Below are 21,290 nucleotides of genomic sequence, written 5' to 3' on the forward strand. Positions count from 1 at the left end.
AGAATCGCTAGAACCTGGGAGGCGGAGGTTGGAATGAGCTGAGATCACGCCATCACACTCCAACCGGTGGGACAGAGCAAGACTTCATCTTTAAAAAAACTATACACACACACACACACACACACACACACGTACACACATACTTTGTAAAATGCTTGATTTAATTTTGAAGTATGAGGGTAGAAATGGAATGTTGGGTTCTCAGCAACCACAAGGAACAAGAGGCTGGTGAACTGACAGTCCACAATCCAGCCTGCCTGTGGTGGAGGTAAGGGTGGTGCTATCCTTTAGCCAGTTGCATTAGGCTTGTCTAGTTTTTCTAAGATTTCCAATGACACCAATTTATATGGAATTTATACTCTAAAGCAGTAACATGGATTTTGAGAAAGAAAAAATAATTTTTACTTAATACAATAAATAAGAAATAATTGAAGAAATATATTTTTTTAAATAATGCATCTTTATTGACGGTTACATTTCTCAGCAGGGATCATGACTCGGTAGAAGGAATCAGAGCACTCCGGGAACGTGCTGCTAAAAGCCAGTCAGCTCGTCATCCTTGCTTTTGTCAGTCTGGTATCCAGAAAGCACCAAATTCTCATTTTGTCCGGGAAGACTTTTGAATACTTTCAAGTGCATATAACGGTTATCACCTGCTTGTACCTGAAAAGTATTAAAAAAAGAGAAAGCAAAAAGGAGATTCGTTCAAATAGGTCTATGTCAAGTGAGAGATCCACAGGTCTATAAAGACTTCCATCCAAAAAGCTGCTGGGGAACAGTATTGCTAGGCCTAGCCCACCATTCTTAGATTCTTTGTTTTCATAAATCCACCACCTTATTTTAGGAGAGAAAAAGTAGACTAGGCCAGGCGTGGTGACTCATGCTATAACACCAGCACTTTGGGAGGCCAAGGCAAACAGATCACAAGGTCAGCAGTTCGTGACCAGCCTGGCCAGCATTGTGAAACCCCGCCTCTACTAAAAATACAAAAGTAGGCGGGCGCTTGGTGGTGTGTGTCTGTAATACCAGCTACTCCAGAGGCTGAGATCTCGCCACTGCACTCCAGCCTGAGTGACAGAGTGAGAGTCTGTCTCAAAAAAAAAAAAAAAAAAAGTAGACTAATGGCATGGCAAGAGGCATAGGTCCTAGGTTTATTCATTTTTAATTTCATTTTTATTTTAGTATAATCTGGGCACAGAGGACAGCATTTTATTTTCAAAAATGCATAGAACAAGAAAACAAGTGACAGCCTATGTTTTTGGTGATGCTGTTTTCTGACTCCCAACTTGGGACACTTTGTTTGCCATACAATCTGATAAGGGAGAAGAAAATCAGAATTGCCCTAGAAAATTTGGGATGCAGGGTTCCCATTCCCATATCAGAACCTACTTTATAAATGCCCACTGATAGGATTGAGCAGAGCCCAGGGGGCAGCCACCCTCCCTTCTAAAGTGAAGGGATCAGCCTGGCATTGTGGCTCACACCTGTAATCCCAGCTACTTGGGAGGCTGAGGCAGGAGAATCATTTGAATCTGGGAGGTGGAGGTTGCGAGCTGAGATCGTGCCACTGCACTCCAGCCTGAGTGACAAGAGTGAAACTTCTTCTCAAAGAAAAAAAAAGCCAAGGGGTTTTGCTAGGAAGTCATTGATATGAAGGTTGAAGCAGAGGCAGGAGTCTGGATGTGAATCTGAGACCTAGAAAATTATGGTAAGAATATTCTGTCTTGTAAAAATATTTATTGTGCATCTGATGTCACTTTCTATCCTAATTTTAACAAATGCCATATATCAAATGTTTACTGTGAGCCAGACACCGTGATGAGCATTTTATATATATGATTATATTAAGTTAGTATTATAGGCCTGAAGAAAGGTAGAAGAAGGAAAATTTTATAGATGTGGAAGCAGAATAAAGACAGATTTAGTGATTTGTCATAAATCTCTCAGCTAATAAGTGGCACAGCCAATATTCCAACCCAGATCTGTTAGGCTCTAATATCTACATTCTTTTCACTTTACAGTCTAACCTTTTTTGGGGTTACACTGTGATGGGGGAATGAGGCCTCACTCTGTTGCCCAGACTGTAGTGCAGTGATGTGATCATAGCTCACTGTAGGCTGAAACTCCTCAGTCCAAGTGATCCTCATACCTCAGCTTCCCAAGTAGCTAGGACTGCTGGTGTGCATCACCACGCCTCGGTAATTAAACATTTTTTTTGTAGAGACAGGGTCTTACTGTGTTCCCCAGGCTGATCTCAAACTCTTGGCTTTAAGCTATCCTCTCACCTTGGCTTTACAAAGTGCTGGGATTACAGACGTGAGCCACCACACCAGGACAGTGTAACCATTTAAAAGTTCTTATTTTGTACTTTATATTAAAGACAATGCAGCCAGTAGTTAAGCTCAGTCCATCTGGGTGCAAATCCTGACTCTGCTCTTACAGTTCTGTGAACTTTGTTAGTTTCTTCACCACCTGGGAGCTCAATTTTATCATCAGTAACCCAAGAGAAGTGATTGTATTTATCTCATAGATTTGTTGTGAAGATTAACTGAGATAACACATGCCCTGCTCTTAGAATAGCACATGGAGAATTGTAAGTGCTCAGTAAATTTCCAGCTTATTTCTTCCTCACAACACCCTGCAAAGTAGGTTATTACCCTCATTGTGCAGGTTAGGGAATGAAGGCTCAGAGAGAAGGAGGAGCTTCCATCACACAGATTTTGACCCATAGAACAAATTGAACAAGGGTTCAAAACCAGGACACTCTGACACCTAAGCCTGTGGTCCTTCCATTTCCACCACCTGCCTCTTGATAGGTACTTGAGATTCATAGAGAAGGTCATGTCACTGGCAAGACCTTAAATCTCAAGTGGCTCAGAGCAAAGGGATCAACAGTCAGACTGCGAGGAAGTAAGAGGGGAACTTGGATCCGTGGCTGAGATCCACTAGGAAAAATTTGATAGCAGAAGGAAGAAAAGATGAGAGAGAGAGAGGGAAGAGAGAGAGAGAGAGAGAGAGGAGACTGATTAAGAGAGGACAAAAGGAAGGTCAAGGGAAGAAATTTTCAAGATAGTTATCTGATGAACTGTTGAAGAAAGGTGTGAACTGGTAACATGTGAAATGTATGTACTTGAATTAACCGTAATTTATTAAAATAAATACCTAATGTTGATAGAATGTTTCCTATCTTGGCTCATAATCATTTTTAACTGGAAAACCTTTTTCCAGAATGGAGAAAGCAGATTGAGAATGGAGGAAATGGTGCCATTGTTTTCTGAGGATACAGCAGGGGCTCTTTCACCTGTGTCTCCCCAGGACCTGGTCTTTACTTGGAGCTCATGTTTGGCAGAACAGGGCTGATCCATGTACATAACTCAGTACTGAAACTTTCTTATTCTGAGCTGACTAGCTCTCCTTACTTAATTTTTTTGCTGAGACCATCTTTTAAAATTTTTATATTTTAATTGAATTGTTTGTTAAAGAGAAGCCACACTGTGCCCTGGCCAAATAGCTAAGATTAAGTAAATATTCTTGAATATTTGTTTTTATTTTTAAAATTGGAATTATCATCTTAATACATAAGGAAAAAATGCTTCTCCAATATTCATGGTTGACTTGCTAAATTGGTTTCCTCTTGATAACTTCAATTAGAACTGGATCAGTGCAGCCCGGCGCGGTGGCTCAAGCCATTGCACTCCAGCCTGGGCAACAAGAGCGAAACTCCGTCTCAAAAAAAAAAAAGAACTGGATCAGTGCATCATGTAATTTTTTGACAGAGCTATACAATTAATTTTTAAACTATTTTAAATACTCCACTGCTTTAAACTATACCTAAAGTGCCACAAGTTAAATCTACTAATTTGTGTTACAAAAATAGTATTTACATTATATTAATCAAAATGCTTATTTAAAGGGCAAAAATGGTTTAAATTATTTTCCCAGCTAATAGTTTGAGTCATTACTGTAATCTATTTAATTTAGACATGTAGGATTATACAGCTTTGAGGTGGAACCAGCTTCAAGATACCATCTGTCCCAGTCCCACACCTTTGGGCAGATGAGGCGTGATCCTCCCTCCTTACCTAAGAAGCAGCACAGCCACACATCCAGCATGCCCTGAACTGTTATGAAATCTTTTTCTATACAATTTCTGGAAATCAAGAATCAATGTAATAAAGCTTTCTGAATTCACAAGAAAGAAAATGGTATCACATCATCTACCAAATTTGAGAGTCTACCATTTGAAAGGTATCATGCTGGGCATCTTAGTTTAGGACAACGGTAAGGAAGGAATTATATGGTAGGGAAATCAGGGAACATTTTACATAAAATGAGAAATACATCTTTTGTGCTAAAGTAGGTGCTGAACTCTAACCTTAATGTAGTAATTTGTTCCAGCAACGACTTGAGTTTTATACTCCACAGCTTCCAATTTTTCGTATTTCTCATTTGTTTCTTCTTCAAGCTGTGGTTTAACCTAAAGAAAAGAGGAAAAAAATAATCAAAGCTATATTAGACTCCATTTATGCAATTTATACATCTGGAAACCTCATCCTCCTAAAAGTCTTCAAAGATGGTAATGAGATCTATGAACTATTTTTATTATTTCAATAGAAAACACCCATTTTAATATAATTACATAGGTTAAAATGTTAAATTGTGTTGCTTTTGGCTGAATTTACATCAACTCAGTGTGGTAATGTAATATAGGAACATTTTGACAGCTAAAACTCTAAGAGTTATATACATTTTTGATTAACAAAAATCAGGAAAGCAATAATTACTACCTGATTAAAACATTATTTTAAAATAATTTCAGACTTAAAAGTTGTAAAATTAGTATAATGAGTTCTCTTATATCATTTACAGTTCCCCTAATTTTGCCATTTTGTATAACAGTAAAATCACCAAAATCAGGAAATTAACATGGCATAATACTATTAAGTAGTCTCTAAACCTTGTTAGAATTTTGCCAATTATCCTGAAAATGTCCTTTTTTCTGCGCCAAGATCTCATTTAGGATCCTACATTGCATTTAGCTGTTATTTCTCCTACAATCTGGGTTCATTCCTTTGTTGTTCATGACCTTGGCATTTTTGAAAAATACTGGCCTGTTAATTGGTAGAATGTCCCTCAGTTTAGGTTTGTGTGATCTCCTCTTAGGTTAGCATCATACATTTTTGTAACAATACACAAAAGTGATGTTGTGCTTTAGTGCATCCTATCAGGAGCTGCAGTTCATTACTGGTGATGTTAGTTTTGATCACTTAGGATGTCTGCCAGGTTTCTCCACTGTAAAGTTACTTTTTTTTCCCCCTTTGTAATTATTAAGTGCCTTGTGAGGAGACATTCAGACTACGCAGCAGTCCTGTTTCTTGTCATACTTTCATTCATGAATTTTAGCACCATTGATGGTTCCTGCCTACGACAATGATTAATTGTGGTGTTGGCCAAATGGTAATTTAAAAAATAATTTCTTGTACATTTATTATTTGGAATTTTACTCTAAGGAAGAGCTATTCCCTCTTTCCTTTTTATGTAGTTCATTACTTATTTAATTAAATTAATTGATTAATTTTTTGAGATGGAGTTTTGCTCTCGTTGCCCAGGCTGGAGTGCAATGGGTGATCTCAGTGCATCGCAACCTCCGCCTCCCAGTTTCAAGTTATTCTCCTGGCCCAACCTCCTGAGTGTCTGGGATTACAGGCATGCACCACCACACCGGGCTAATTTTGTATTTTTAGTAGAGATGGGTTTTCTCCATGTTCTCCAGACTGGTGTGATCTTGAACTCCCAGTCTCAGCTGATCTGCCCACCTCAGCCTCCCAAAGTGCTGGGATTACAGGCATGAGCCACAGTGCCCAGTCTATTTATTTTTTTGAGAGGCAGTCTCCCTCTGTTGCTCAGGCTGGAGTGCAGTGGTGCAATCTTTGCTCATTGCAACCTCCGTTTCCTGGGTTCAAGCAATTCTCCTACGTTAGCCTCCTGAGTAGCTGGGATTACAGGTGTGCACCACCTTGCCTGACTAATTTTTGTATTTTTAGTAGAGATAGGGTTTCACCATGTTGGTCAGGCTGCTCTTGAACTTTTGACCTCGTGATCTGCCTGCCTAAGCCTCCCAAAGTCCTGGGATTACAGGGGTGAGCCACTTCGCCCTGCCTTATTTTATATTAATACGACTCATGGATAATTCTTTTACTCTGTGAATTACAATTCATTACTCTTTATTTTGTTATTCAAATGTCCTGGATTTGGCCCTTGGGAGCTCCTTCACCTGATGCCTGTGTCCTTTCAATAATCCCCCATATTTTATAAACTCTTCCTTATTCTCTGACTCTACAGAGGTAGAATCAGATGTTCCAGGTTTATCTTGAATTATCCTTGCCTCCTCACTGGAATCAACTATTTCTTCAATAGTTGAAATTGTCATTGCTTCTAGGCCCATTCAGTAGAAAGGGCTACAAAATAATATGTCTGTGTACTCACACACATGTGCATTCATCTTTATCTACTCGTATGTGTGTGCATATATAAACACATTTATGTGTGTGTCATTATATATATACATTATACATATATGTAGGGGTGCATGTGTGTGTGTGCGTGTGTGTGTGTGTGTGTGTATGTATATATATATATATATATATATATATATATATATATATATATTCCTCTGATTAAAATCAAACACGATGCCGGGTGCAGTGGCTCATGCCTATAATCCCAGCACTTTGAGAAGCCAAGGTGAGTGGATCACCTGAGGTCAGGAGTTTGAGAACAGCCTGACCAACACGATGAAACCCCATCTGAATGAAAAATACAAAATTAGCTGTGCATGGTGGCACATGCCTGGAATCCCAGCTACTCAGGAGGCTGAGGCAGGAGAATTGCTTGAACCTGGGAGGCGGAGGTTGCAGTGAGCCGAGATCACGCCATTGTACTCCAGCCTGGGCAACAAGAGTGAAACTTTGTCTCAAAAAAAAAAAAAAAAAAATCAAATACCACAGAACTCATTTAATCTTTCCCCTTTCCTTATTGTAACTCCTTTCTCAAACACTGAGGAAGAAGCCTGGTTCTTATTACTTGCAATGTATTTGCCTATTTGTTCAGTTCTAGCATATATATAAAATACTTTTAGAATTGCTGACTTATACCTCTGTGGGAAAAAAAACACTAACTACAGTGCAATATTTGGATATAATTCTCATAAAGACCCTGTGATTGCATGGGCTTACCTGGATAATCCAGGATAATGTCTCCATCTCCAGACCCTTAACTTAATCACAGTCTTTTCTGCTGTGTAAAGGAACCTAGTCACAGGTTCCAGGGATTAGGACATGGACATCTTTGGAGGGCCATCATTCTGTCTACCACAGAGGGGTATAGGCTTAAATGCCAGCATTCCTGAACCAAGCATGAGAAGGGAGACAGAGTCCCAAATTCAGTTTGTAAACGTTCACTGAACCCATCAGCTTTCCGTACAGTACTTCATTCCGACTCTCAGCTGTGCCTGATATGCGAGAGTCTACCATGACATGCTAAGTTCCAGGGTGTACCCAGGATGGTATGCAGATGAGTTGTTTGTGTGGTGTCCTGACCGACAAAAATCATGTTCTGTGTGTTGGCCAGGAATGGTATTCAGCAATCAGGTTTATGACTAAGGGGAGTGTGTGTGTGTGTGTGTGTGTGTGTGTGTGTATTTGTTGTAAGATGTGACTCGTGGACATTTGTTGTCTGAATATGTTTTGAAGGAAGAAGAAAGTATGGGACTAGGCATTGAGGATGCAAGAAATGAAGTCACCTGGCTAAGAGAGGAAGGGCTGGCTGAGGAGAGAACCGAGTCTAGGGAAGAATGAGATCCAGCAAGAGATAGGATCAACTGGGGCATTTTCTTACCAGAAGCCTGCGATCCCCTGACAGGGGTCCTCAATCCCTGGGCTGCAGACCAGCACTCATCCCTGGCCTGTTAGGAATCGGGCTGCCCAGTAGAAGGGGAGCAGTGAGCCAGTGAGCATTAAGGCCTGGGCTCTGCCTCCTATTAGATCAGCGGTGGCGTCAGATTCTCATAGAAGCTCGAACACAACTGTGAACTGTGCATGCAAGGGATTGAGGTTGCATGCTCCTTATGAGAATATCATGCCTGATGATCTGAGGTGGAACAGTTTCATACCAAAACCATCCCCTTCACCCCATCTGTGGAAAAATTACCTTCCACGAAGCTGTTCCCTGGTGCCAAAAATGTTCTACTAAGAAAAGTAGGCACTGAGACATCCTGCTGGAGGGACCATGGGGGATGGGAGAGATTGAGCAACTGAAGAGAGATTCACGTTTGTGGGGTTTCTAGAAAAAGACCAACAAATATGACTGAAAAGATATTCTGGCAGCCCTGGGTCCTGTCCGAGTTGTTCAGCATTAATTCATAGGTTTATAATGGGTGAATTTTCTGTGGCACCTCGCTTTGGCAAAGTTGTTTTATCCTGGATGGATATGCAATGGCAGTGGGCGTGATCTTTAACTGAGAATTAGAATGCCAAGAGCTCCCAGGGTCAAGGAAATCATCATTAGTGGAGGTATTTGAAGCTATCCTCTGGTCCTGGGGTCCAGGCTGGATGAGAGACTGAGTGGGCCTGGGCATGTTCTCATGAAGATGGCAAGGTAGGTGCCTGGAGGATTCTGGTGTGGCTGAATGGCAGGTTCTTTGGGTGTGGGACAGTGGGAGAGGTGACTAAGGAGGAGGCTGTGGTTAGAGAGGGGAATGCAAATTTGTGGATGGCATGCTAAGTTCCAGGGTGTACCCAGGATGGTATGCAAATGACATGTTTGTGTGGTGTCCTGACCGACAAAAATCATGTTCTGTGTGTAGATCAGGAATGGTATTCAGCAATCAGGTTTATGACTAAGGGGAACATTTGTGTGTGTGTGTGTTGTGTGCATGCACATTGCTTGTATAGTAGCCCTTCTAAAAATAATTAAATAACATTTCTTTCCTTCTCATAAACATGCTCAGAATTCTCATCAAATGCTTATTAACATATTATATAAGATAATGGATCAGCAATGATGATCCAGAGGCTTTTGCTATTGGGTCATTCATTTATTTGGTTCTTCATGATAGAGATTGTGGCTTTTCATGAATGGGGCTGCGTATGGCTCTGTCTTTCTTTATGTGTTCCTCTTAGCTCCCTCCATTCTATTTTATGAATTTCCACAGGGGCAGGCACTATTTTATGTCTTCGCAACCCCCATAGCAATTCACACAGTTCTCCCTAATCAATGTTTTCTAAATGAAAAGACCACAGTTGTTTTCCATCCTGACAACTTGTCTCCCCTATAGGAAAGATGAGTATAGCAATGACCTCAGCTAATACAGAGAATCTTGGAAAAAGGTTTTCTTCCGAGTATACTTTAGTACATAATGCCACAATGGCATGTTCAGTCTCTGTTATCTTCAGAATGCAAAGCCTTCAAACACATTCAAGTTTTCTCAATCGCTGTCCCCTCTGTTTGCCTTTCTTTTGTTCTGCCCTCATCCAGTATCCCTCTTTCACGGTGGTATCAAATTCTTTGGTCATGCAGTTAACATTTGACTTTGATACTCTTCCCTTTTCTGTGTGATGATCTTTTCCTTCCTTCTTTCTCTGCTTCTAATGGGGTTCTTCAGCTGGCCTTCCGCTAAAGCTTTCTGAGAAGGCCAAGGAAAGCTGATAAACTTCAGCTCCTCTAAGAATACTTGCACTTTAACAGATGACTTTTTTAAAAAAAGAAATACATTTAAAAAATCAAAGGAATAAAGCCAGCAAATAAGTGACAGGTAGTGGAGATTGACCTTGAATTACCAGCACCACCCTGTCCCTGCATGGGGACCTAGCTCTGTAATTTTGGAGAAGGAACTGACTCAAGTTTCTCACCTATAAAGTGGTTATAATAATACCTACCTCTTGGGGCTGTTTATCGGGGTATAAATGATGTAATTGATGTGAAAGTGCTTCTTAAACTATAAAGTTTTCCAACTCTTCCTCTGCCTTCTAACACTGGCCTGGGAATTGTGCCCTAAGGCTCACTCCTGCAAGAGAGGGCAGATAAGCAATAACTGGGGCTTAAAAACCCACACAGGAGGGTGGGAGCTGAACTGCCACACAGTAATTATTCACCTGAAGGGAAGGAGGCTTCACCAGCAACCTCTAACATCTTTTCTGGTCTAAAAGCTATGATTGTAAAAAAGTACTCTGGAGGGGCGAGGTGGCTCACGCCTGTAATCCCAGCACTTTGGGAGGCTCAGGCGGGTGGATAATGAGGTCAGAAGATGGAGACCAACCCGGCTAACACAGTGAAACCCCATCTCTACTAAAAATACAAAAAATTAGCAAGGCATGGTGATACATGCCTGTAGTCCCAGCTACTCAGGAGGCTGAGGCAGGAAGATCACTTGAACCCAGGAGGAAGAGGTTGCACTTAGCCGAGATTTTGCCACTGTACTCCAGCCTGGGTGACAGAGAGAGACTCCGTCTCACACACTCAAAAAAAAAATACTCACTTGAATATTTTTTCTATTATGTTCCAGATATCTCAGTTTTCCCGACTACCCTGTAAAACTCTTAGAGGCCAGGGGCCATATCTTACAGCCCTTATGTAGCTTCCATAATAATTAGCATAATGTTAGACACTTAAGAGACTTACAAGAAATGCACCTACCGTGAAATGATTCATTGGTATTCATTTCCTATATTTATTTATTTATTTATTTTGAGACAGAGTATTGCTTTGTTGGCCAGGCTGGAGTGCAGTGACGTGGTCACGGCTCACTGCATCCTCAACTTCCTGGGTGCAAGTGGTCCTTCTGCCTAAGCCTCCCAAGTAGCTGGGACTACAGGCGTGTACCACTGGCTATTTTTTTGTATTTTGTGTTTGGGTAGAGATGGGATTTTGTCATGATGCCCTTAAACTCCCCAGATCAAGCAATCTGTCCGCCTCAGCCTCCTAAAATGCCTAGGTTACAGCCATGAGCCACCGCACCCAGCTCTCTAATGACTTCAAAATTTTTTAATTTTTTGAGATGGAGTCTCGCTCTGTCATCCAGGCTAAAGTGCAGTGGCACGATCTTGGCTCACTGCAACTTCTGCCTCCCAGGCTCAAGCGATTCTCCTGCCTTAGCCTCCCAAGTAGCTGGGATTACAGGTGCCTGCCACCATGTCCAGCTAATTTTTGTATTATTAGTAGAGACAGGTTTTGCCATGTTGGCCAGGCTGATTTCTAACTCCTGACCTCACGTGATCCACCCGCCTTGGCTTCCTATGTTGACTTACATGTGAGGCTGGTGCTTCTACAGAGAAGACAAACTTACCACACTCTCTCCACTCACTTCTACAGAGAAGACAAACTTACCACACTCTCTCCACTCAGCGTATTTCCCTTTCCTAACTAATTTCCTCTGTGTTCTGCCACTGTGTGGTGGAGAGGGCAGGCCGTCAAACACTGAGGGTGAGTTAACTTCTTAACTAGGTGACTCTTAATCTCTTTGAATCTTGGTTTCATCATCTATAAGATAGACATAATACTTCCCTGCCTGTCCCAGGGGCTATGAAGATCAAATGAGACTTTGAATGGAGGTCAGATCAAGTTTTTAAAACTGCAAAGCCTCTTTCTGGGGCGAGGGAGCTGTTGTTAATACTTATCTCTCATTCCACCTCTCTGATGAAGTTGGAGTTCAAGGGAAGCAGCCCACATCTACACACACTTTCAAATTAATTTTATAATTTAAGATGAGACTCACAGATAGGTGTTTTTTTTTTTAGGCACTTCAGTAACTAAGAACAAATCATACAGATAGGTGTTATTAACAACGCAAGGCCTTCTGGTAGCTTCTTATTTTAAAAATAAATAGTTCTTGCTAATCAAGTGATAGGCTTTTAAAAATCATTAAAAATTTCTGCACTCTCTCTATTTCAAATTTATTTTTCTGTATCTTCCTACAGCTCTGATTCTTAGAGAGTCTCAGGGGGGCTTTTTTAGGGTCGGAGATGATTTTAGCCACAAATCTGAAGTAAACAATTGTGTTGCCTCACCTATGCACATTTCTTTTTCATTTTCAAGTCCTTTTTATGCACATTATCTCAGTCCTTTCAGCTCTGAAATTGATGGTGTTACCTTCATTTTTCAAATGAAATAGCCAGGTTTTATTTTTGGCAACCTGACTTTTAAAGCCCCGTCTCTTACTGGCCTCATAGGATGCCATATATCTCTGGTCCTGCAGGCAAGTGAGGTCATGGAGAGCAGCAGCAGCAGCAGCAATTGGGAGCCTGGTAGAAATGCAGAATCTCAGACCTACCCCAGGCCCCCTGAATCAGGTTTATCAAGACTTGCAAGTGATTCATGTGCACCTTCAAGTTTGAGAACATTGATCTGATAGGGGAATTCACATGAAGGAATTACTGACTTAATATCATCTTCTCCCAGAAAGAAAAATCTTCAGGATATTTATTCATTAAAAGAAAAAAAGAACTCTTGAAATAGAAATAATTAGTCCCTAAGAATGAGTGATGGGATTCTAGGCATCTGGCCCCTTAGAGAGCTTTCTAGTTTCCCGAATATACAAGAGCCCAACTCTTATAATCACACAAAAAGCTGATCTTGTTTGCCAAGCTGTCATAGAATGATGTTTCAGAGAGAAAAAACAAGAATAATACTATTAAGTAGTCTCTACACCTTCTTAGAATTTTGCCAATTATCCTGAAAATGTCCTTTTTTCTGACACAAGAAAATATGGCAACAAACTAAAAAGCTAAAATAATAATTTGTACATGTTTTTCTTTCACAAAATATGCAAATAAATGTTTACTATATAGATGATATCTAATCAAACAGCACTTAGAAAAATATATCAGGACTGGGTGTGGTGGCTCATACCTGTAATCACAATATTTTGGGAAGCTTAGGTGAGCAGATGGCTTGAGCCCGGGAATTCAAGACCAGTCTAGGCAACAAAATAAAACTCCATCTCCAAAAACAAAACAAAACTAATCCCCAAAATCAGCCAAGTGTAGTGGCATGTGTCTGTAATCCAGCTACTCATGAGGCTGAGTGGGGAGGATTGCTTGAGCTCGAGAAGTTGAGGTTACAGCGAGCTGTGATCACACTATTGCACTCCAGCCTGGATGACAGAGTGAGACCCCGTCTCTTAAAAACAAAGCAAAACAAAACAGAAGGAAATAAAAATGTATCAATCTGCTAACAACATTGAGTTCTATTTTTCCATATATAATTTGGCAGCCTATGATACTTTGGAGTCACTAGAGACTGTCACTTCTCTTCTCCATTTGTTTAATCATCCTTTAACTATGAAAAGACTAAAACAGTGTCTATTTAAGCAAACGTGTATGAAGTTTGTAAGTAGATTGCCTTTACAATGTTATTCTTCATTCAATCGATTTTTAAAAAATTCCCCGCAGTGGGTTCCAAGTCTACTTAATCAAATTATTAACAACCTTAGTCTTCAATTACACGTTGGCTTCACTTGGTGAGATTAGAAAAGTTTCATCAGAAACTGAATTAGTAATCCTAGAATCATATCTTGTAAGAGCTTTAAAGATGATACAATACAAATTATTCTTTTACAAATGGAGAAAATGAAGCTCAGAGAAGAAATGTGATTTGCTCAAGGTCACACTCACAGTTTGGGGGTTATTTGAGGTTTCATCTGAAAAGAAGAAACAACTTTATTTCATCATAGTTGAAAAGAAACCTGAACAAAGCCATACACATCCTGAAGTTCTGGTTTTCATGTTCAACCACATCCTTTCCACAGTGACAACCTATGAATCAAGATTTCAGCTCAGACTTTTTCCTGAATGGAATCAACTCACCTTATCAACAATCTCCTGAATTTCTGGAGTGGCGGGTTTGGCCTCAGATAAGCCTCCGGGTATCATTTTGACTGACTGCTTCTTTGCTAGGCAGAATGTTGGAACCAAAGTGAACAGGGAAGCATGGAGACTTGGGTTTTAAAAGAGGTGTTCATTAGCTCCGCCTATAAAATGCTTTATTTTCCACAGAGAGCAAAGAGGCATGGGGAAAATGAGTATGCCTCCAAGCAAATCTTCTTGCTTCCTGGACAGAATATGCTACGTGGAATTTGGAGGAAAGAGGGTTGATGGATGAACAAATGGGCAAGTACAGGAGTCAAGTCCTAACAAGATGAAACGCCCCTGCCTTCTCTTTGACAATGGTTCCATCCTGTTGCATCATCTGAACTATGAAATCTGAAGCCACAACCAGAATTTCCAAATGTTTTAAAACTTGTAGCACAATTTTTTAAAAGCAATACTTACTAATAATGTCAGAGTAGTTTAGAATTTCCTTGACTTTAGAAATAGAGCAAAAGGTTCTATCTGGAGGACATTGGTTGGATATGTGTTCTTTACTCTTATTTAAATATCTAGAAATGCTTAACATACAGAAAAACACAAAGAAGAAAATGACAAATGTCTGTATTCCTGTCACTCAGAGTTAAAACTTTGAACCTTTTTGTCATATTTACTTGCTGTCTTTTATTTTGGTAGTTATTTTTAAGAAATAAAATATTTCAGTTATGGAGGAAGCCCTGTACCCCACGCAACCTTGCTCTCCAGAGGGCAAATTGCACTGTGAGTTGATATCCTTCCAGGCCATTTTTATACTTTACTTGTTGTGTCTTTAAAATTTCTCTTAAATTGTATGCTAAACATATTCTATTTATGGTTTTTTTTCTATTCAACATGTTTTTGAGCCTTTTCATGTTGATACACAGATAGATAATCTACAGATAAATCAATCCAGTTCATTTCCTTTAACTGTGATATGCGATTCTGTGCTAGACCTAGCTATTTATTGTACCTGTCTAATTGGTCTTCGCTAGCTCATATTTTACATACTCATTTCCCTATTGATGACGATTTTGGTTGTTTCTCGTGTTTCATTCTTATAAACAATGTTGCATGTTTTCCCCTTTTGTATGTGAGGGCTTCTGCAGGCAACTTATCTAGAAGCAAAATTGCCATGTTGTGTGAATATTTATGTATATAATTTTATTCAATTTTGGGAATATATAATACATACACAGGATAAAAATGTTTGGAAGGAACCAGGCTTTACAATGTAAGGAATTATTCACTCACTTAATTCCCCAGACACCCTTCTCCTCTCCAGAGTCAACTGTTGGGACCAGCTTTTTGTGTATTCTTCAGAGATATTCTTTACACATAGAAATATAAAAATAATTGGCTACACACACATACATACACATACATGTATATAGGTTTTCTTCTATACAAATGCTATTCTACATAAACGATTATACTATTTGTTTTATTCCTAACACTATATTTTAGAGATTGTTCTATATCATGATACAGAGATTTGTTTCTTTTGTTTTTTCTGAGACAGAGTCTTGCTCTGTTACCCAGGCTGTAGTGTAGTGGTGTGATCTTGGCTCACTGCAACCTCTGCATCCTGGGTTCAGGCAATTCTCCTGCCTCAGCTTCCCAGGTAGCTGGGATTACAGGCACCTGCCACCAAGCCCGGCTAATTTTTGTATATTTTTAAGTAGACACGGGCTTTCACCATATTGCCCAAGCTGGTCTCAAGCTCCTGACCTTAGGTGATCCGCCCCCCTTGTCCTCCCAAAGTGCAGGATTACAGGTGTGAGCCACTGCGCCCAGCCGCTTGTTTCTTCGTAATGATGTTTGACAGGCACTTGGCAAATTCTTGAAGCTGGGTGAGTGTCTTATAGGCTAAACTGAGGGGCGTTACATAGGTATCTCTCCACTGAATGCCTTTACCCTGTGGTTTAAGAAGAACAGTGAACGTGGCTGACAAGGTGCTCCTTTAATAAGCCACAGGTCGTCTGAAGACTTTGGTTCAGCTTTCATAGGCCACTGGTTCTATTCATCTTCATGTGACCTCCCCAAGTCAAGTCCTTTCATATTCAGGCCCCTGACTTTTTTCAAGCCTGCAGCCCATTTTTAGTTCTTCACTTACATCCTAGTCAGGCTATCCTTACTGAATCTCCCCGGTGGTAGGGGATATGGTAAACAGCAAGTCTACTGTTCTCTTTCTAGGGTCTGTGCTCTGTACTCTCAGCTCTTTCCTACTGATTCTCAATAATTTATTTTAAAAGTAAAAATTTCCCCAGAGCAAATATTGCTTTTGTCTTTTGTATTCCTCCTATAATAATCCTAGTTCTTATCAAGGGTAGTATGGATGCCTTTGGTTGACAGAGGAAGAATTGCATGCAAGGAAGTGCAAAAGAGAAAAGCACAACAATTCCTATCCCTGTGTTCATTGTTTACTTAAGTTAATCATACAGTTGATTAAATACACATTTATATTAAAGGTACCTTTAAGATTGCTTTTTGGATTCTTTTGGTATGAATTATGCAGGTTGTGTTTATGGAGCTAGAAATCTTCACTTGTTTCATATTTCTTGTCTGTCAGTTCATCTGCCACAGGATTTATCTTTTATGTGAGTTTTCTCTTTTGTGGGCTGGTTTATGGGGCTTCACTATGGAGTGGTTGCCCCTACTGGGCCCTAGGAGGTGCACGAGCCCCAGCCCAGTTCTTACTTTACTGTCGGCTTAGAGCTCTTGAACCATAAAGATACTGAGAATTTGGGCTCGTCTGCAGCTTTACTTACACACCTGGGGCTCTGAACTTCCCCAGCTAATTGCTCTTCTACCCATTGCCAGGAGTGGATGTGGGGATGCATTCACTTATCACGCAACCCACTGTTCCCACTGCTAGCTGTTTCCCCAGGGGAAATGAAGTATATCTGCACAAAGACTGGCATACAAATGCTCACAGCTGCATTATTCATAATGGCTCAAAACTGATGGAAACCCAAATGTCCATCAACTGGTGAAAGGCAAGAATAGTTGTGGTAGAGCCACAGTATAGAATACTACTCAACAATAAAAAGGAACAAAATAGTGATATATTAAATCACAGGTAAACCTAAAAATCAAGTCAAAGTGAGAAGTGAAAGAAACACTTTCAAACAAACACAGAAGACCATGGACTATATTATTTCATTTAGATGAGACCTTAGAAGAGGCAAAATTATCGTGACAAAAAGGAGATCAGAAGTTGCTTGAGGCTGAGGAGAGGGATGGAATGGACTGTAAAGAGGCACACTAAAACGTCTTAGGGAGATGGAATTGTTCCATATGTGGATTGTGATAGTGGCTACACAACAGTATACGATTACCAAACTTCATCAGATTGTGCACTTAAAGTGGGTGGACTTTATCTATGTAAGTTACACCCCCAAAAAGCTAGAATAAAAAAGCACTGCCTTTTGAATGCCTTCTTCATGTGTCTCTTGGTCTTGCTGTTATACTTCTTCCTCTAATGTTTTTCATTAGAGTCTTAACTACCACTGCATCAACACAGTGCCTTAAAAACAGCTGTGAAGACTCCATTTGAAGTGCGTGCTCAGGAGAGGACGTAGTTATTCCTCCTGGCTATCCTTGTGGTGAAGAGTGAAAGCAGGAGGCACGGTTGACTGAGGACAGGTCATGAAAAACAGGTGAAAGATCTTACACTTTAGTTGCCAGGTTATGGAGGTCAGGTTTATTGCTGAAGACCAAGCTATAGGGAAGCCATTTGTTCTTTAGGAAGATAAAACTGGAAGCAATGTGTAGACTGCTATATTAGGAAAACACCAACTAACTGCCTGTCTTTTCCTACTATACCCTCAACACTCAACATGGACTGGCCATCATAATTTGTGGAAACTGAGTCCCCATACCACCAGTGCTGTCTGGCTTCCTGGCTCGAGAACAGCAGAGTTTCTGTTCCATATTGATAGGGACCCATGACGGGACCCCTCCTGTGACGCCAAGCCTGCAAAAAACTGACTGGACTTGCTAAAAGCTTGGCATGGGTGGATTTATTATTTTTGAGGATCGGGGAGGAGCACACTAAGTTCATGTGCCTAAATCAATATGGAGGAAAACAGAATGATAAGAAGAGAATCAAGAGAGTGAAACCTTAGAGCTCAGCCAAACTTGGGGAGGCTTAGAATTTCCTTTCTCCAAACTGGAGGATGAGGTAATTCTACCTAAATCTTTGTTGCTGGGGGGTTCCTAGTTCTTGTTTGGGTTACACATATTTTAGGATTCCAGGTGAGATTTTTTCCTTTTTGAAAACTGAAGCATAATTTATGCATCGTAAAATGCACAAATTTTAAGTGCACAGCTACATAATATGTGCCTCAATTTTTTACAATTGTTGTATATATCTGTGATAAGCCATAGAACATTCCATCTTCCCAGAAAGTTCTCTCCCATCACTACGATGTGCTCAACCACTCGATTTCCCTGTTTTAAAATTTCATATAAGTAGACGCATGATGTCGGTGCTCTTTTGTTTCATTTGCTTTGCATAGTTTTTGATATTCATCCACATGTCAGGTTGTCAGATTTATCAGCAGTTTGTTTTTTATTTCTGTGTAGCGTTCCAGTGTAAGAACATGCTATGTTTGTTTCTTCAATCTCCTGCTGATAGGCATTTGGATTGATTCTGGGTTTTGGCTATTAATAAAATCTGCTATCAACAAGTCATTTCTATTGGATATATACCTAGGAGTGGAAATTTTGGGATATGGGAAAAGTGTTGAACTCTCTTAGAAACTACCATTTTCCAATGTGGTTGTATCATTTTACACTCTATCAGCAATTCATAGGAGTTCTAGCTGCTCCATTCTCTCTAACACTTGATGTTGTCAGTATTTTTAATTTTAACTACTTATTTTACGCATTCTTGTGGATATATGGTATATCTTCCAGTGGTTTTAATTTGCATTTTCCTGAAGAGCAATAATTTTTAGCACCTTTTCATGTGTTTATTGACCATTTGGATTTTTAAAAATAAAATCCCTACTCAATTATTTTGCCACCTTTTCCATGTTGAAAAAGTTTTTTTATATATTCTGGATATGAGTTCTTTGTCAGATTATATATATTTCAGATTATATATTACATATATATATTACATATATTTTTCTCAGTCTGTAGCTTACCTAATATTTTCTCTGTCTATTTTACCTTTTTAATTTCATAATGAGTGTTTTCTGATCAACAGAAATTTCTAATTATGATGATGTTAATTTCTTTCTTTCATGGTTATTGCCTCTGATATGTTTTTAAAGCATTTGCCTGCCTTAGGGTTCAAGAACATATTTTCTATATTTTTTCTTCGATACTTTATGGTTTTACATTTTAGCTTTTACATTTAAATGTATTACCCATCTCAGATTTATTTCTCTATGGTGTATATGGTGAGAGATAGGGACTGGGGGATTCAGGTTTCTTTTGTCTTTCCTTACAGATAGCTACTTGCTGCAAAACAACAAACTGTGGCAACTTGCGGCAAAAAAACACAACACTTACTGGAAAACAGCAGCAGCAATCCTTTCTTTAACACTGAATTTTTTCAAAGCCTTTGTTGAAAATATTTATTTTATACAAATATTTATTTTCAACGAAGGCATACGCAGTTAGTATTATCAAGTGCCTTTCCCTTCCAAGGCCTGACAAGCCAAGAGAAAGGGGAAACAGGCAGTAACTTTCAGGTATCTTTCCAGGATGTCTAGATTCAGAGAAAGGCATGTGGAAGCATATGGTATGTGGTTGTTACGTTTGTCTTTCCTTGCCCTTAAGAACAATATTCCTGTTGTGTACAGATGCCCCTTGATTTATGATGGGTTATATCCTAATAAACTCATAGTAAGTAAAAAAAAGTCATAAGTCAAATATGCATTTAATGCCCCCAATAAGACCAAATAAGTAAAAAAATTGGAAGTTAAACCATTGCAAGTCCAGATGTTCCTGAACTTAAAATGAGGTTATGTCCTGATAAACCCATGTAAGTCAAAAACGTAAGTAAAAAATGCATTTAATACCCTAACAAACAGATCTTAAAGTTGAAAAAGCTCAAGGTGAACCACTGTCAGTTGGGAACTATCTCTTCCTCCTCCCCCTCCTCCTCCTTCTCCTCCTCTTTCTTCTTTTTCTTAAAAGACACATTTATTCAGCATGATGATCAGACTATTATATTTGGCAATCAACATCATGGGTACAACAATAAATAAATTAATAAATTCACATTAAAACCCTTTGTTGGAATGCTTTACACTTTCTGCAGAACAGAAACTAAAATAATCTGTTATACAATTAGTCACAAATACAGTCCTCGAGTTTCTTTTTTTGCCCACATACATGAGTATTGTCTGGAATATGCCTTCTTTGTAGCAGCTAGGCCCTGCCACCGCTATGTCTGGCTACGTTCACAAATCTGTAACCTGTAAGCATCCTGTCACTTCTCTGGCTCTTCTCTCCTCTTAAGCTTTGTTTTCTGGCAGGAATTGAAAACTTCCGCCATTGCCATAGCTATTGCTGTTGCTGGAACTTCCATAGTCACTGTGGTTTTGTGGTTTGGCAAAGTATTGGTCTCCACCACCATAGGGGTCAGATATTCTGCCTCCAAAGTTTCCTCCCTTCTTGAGTCCAAATTTTAAGGTTGATTATTGTTTTTTCAAAAATCACTGTAGCTTCCACCACCACCCAAATTGCTTCCACTCTCACTGCCAAAGTCACCTCCACCGCCTCCATTGTTACAGCTGTCACGGCTGTCACTCCCATCACAGCCACTGCCCTGGTTTCCAGAACCCTGTCCACCACTTCCATAGCCTCTACTTCCTCCAGAGTAACCAGGGCCACCTCCTCCACAACCACTATCATTACCAAATCCATTGCAGCTATCCTTATTGTCCCCATATGCGCTACCACAACAGCTGCCACCAAAGGCACCACAAGCACTGAAGTTTCCTCTGTGACCAAAGTTGTCATTCCCACCAAAACCACCTCCACGTACCACAAAAGTTTTCAGAACCACTGCAACCTCTTTGGCTGGATAGAAAACTGGCCATCTCTTGGTACTACAGGGCTCTCTTTACTTCACAGTGGTGACCATTCACAGTATGATATTTCTGAAGGACAGTCTTATCTATGGATCCATGATTGCAAAAACAAAGTCCCTCTTTTGGCCAAGGTTACAAAAGCAAAGCCCCTCTTTTTGCCATTGTCTTGGTCAGTCATGAGTTCAATCACTTCAATTCTTCCCATATTCTTCAAAATAATCTCTTAGGTGATGTTCTTCAGTGTCTTCTTTAATGCTACCAACAAATGCCTTTTTCAGAGTTAAATGGGCACCTAGTCTCTGAGAATCTTCTCTTAAGACTGCTCTCTTTGGCTCACAAC

General features: G+C 39.9%; 1 protein-coding gene across 1 annotated transcript; it reads right to left on the reverse strand.

Annotated features, from left to right (window-relative positions):
• Positions 1 to 437: 437 nt before the first annotated feature.
• On the reverse strand, positions 438 to 13,974 carry CSTA (cystatin A). Its single transcript, XM_002758740.7, has 3 exons — positions 13,860 to 13,974; positions 4,376 to 4,477; positions 438 to 663 (listed from the first exon to the last, which is right to left on the reverse strand). Exons 1-3 carry the CDS (start codon positions 13,923 to 13,925, stop codon positions 535 to 537), a joined length of 297 nt encoding a protein of 98 aa, XP_002758786.1. The 5' UTR covers positions 13,926 to 13,974; the 3' UTR covers positions 438 to 534.
• Positions 13,975 to 21,290: the final 7,316 nt, after the last annotated feature.

The sequence above is a fragment of the Callithrix jacchus genome, chromosome 15 (genome assembly GCF_049354715.1).
Source record: "Callithrix jacchus isolate 240 chromosome 15, calJac240_pri, whole genome shotgun sequence".
Classification (NCBI taxonomy): domain Eukaryota; kingdom Metazoa; phylum Chordata; class Mammalia; order Primates; family Cebidae; genus Callithrix; species Callithrix jacchus.

Bases quoted from the DNA above. Each gene is read 5' to 3' on its own strand.
- CSTA (XM_002758740.7), bottom strand. From the start codon at position 13,925: ATGATACCCGGAGGCTTATCTGAGGCCAAACCCGCCACTCCAGAAATT. The intron at 4,478-13,859 runs GTGAGTTGATTC...TCTTTTCTTTAG, and splicing joins TTCAGGAGATTGTTGATAAG to GTTAAACCACAGCTTGAAGA. The intron at 664-4,375 runs GTTAGAGTTCAG...AATACTTTTCAG, and splicing joins GAACAAATTACTACATTAAG to GTACAAGCAGGTGATAACCG.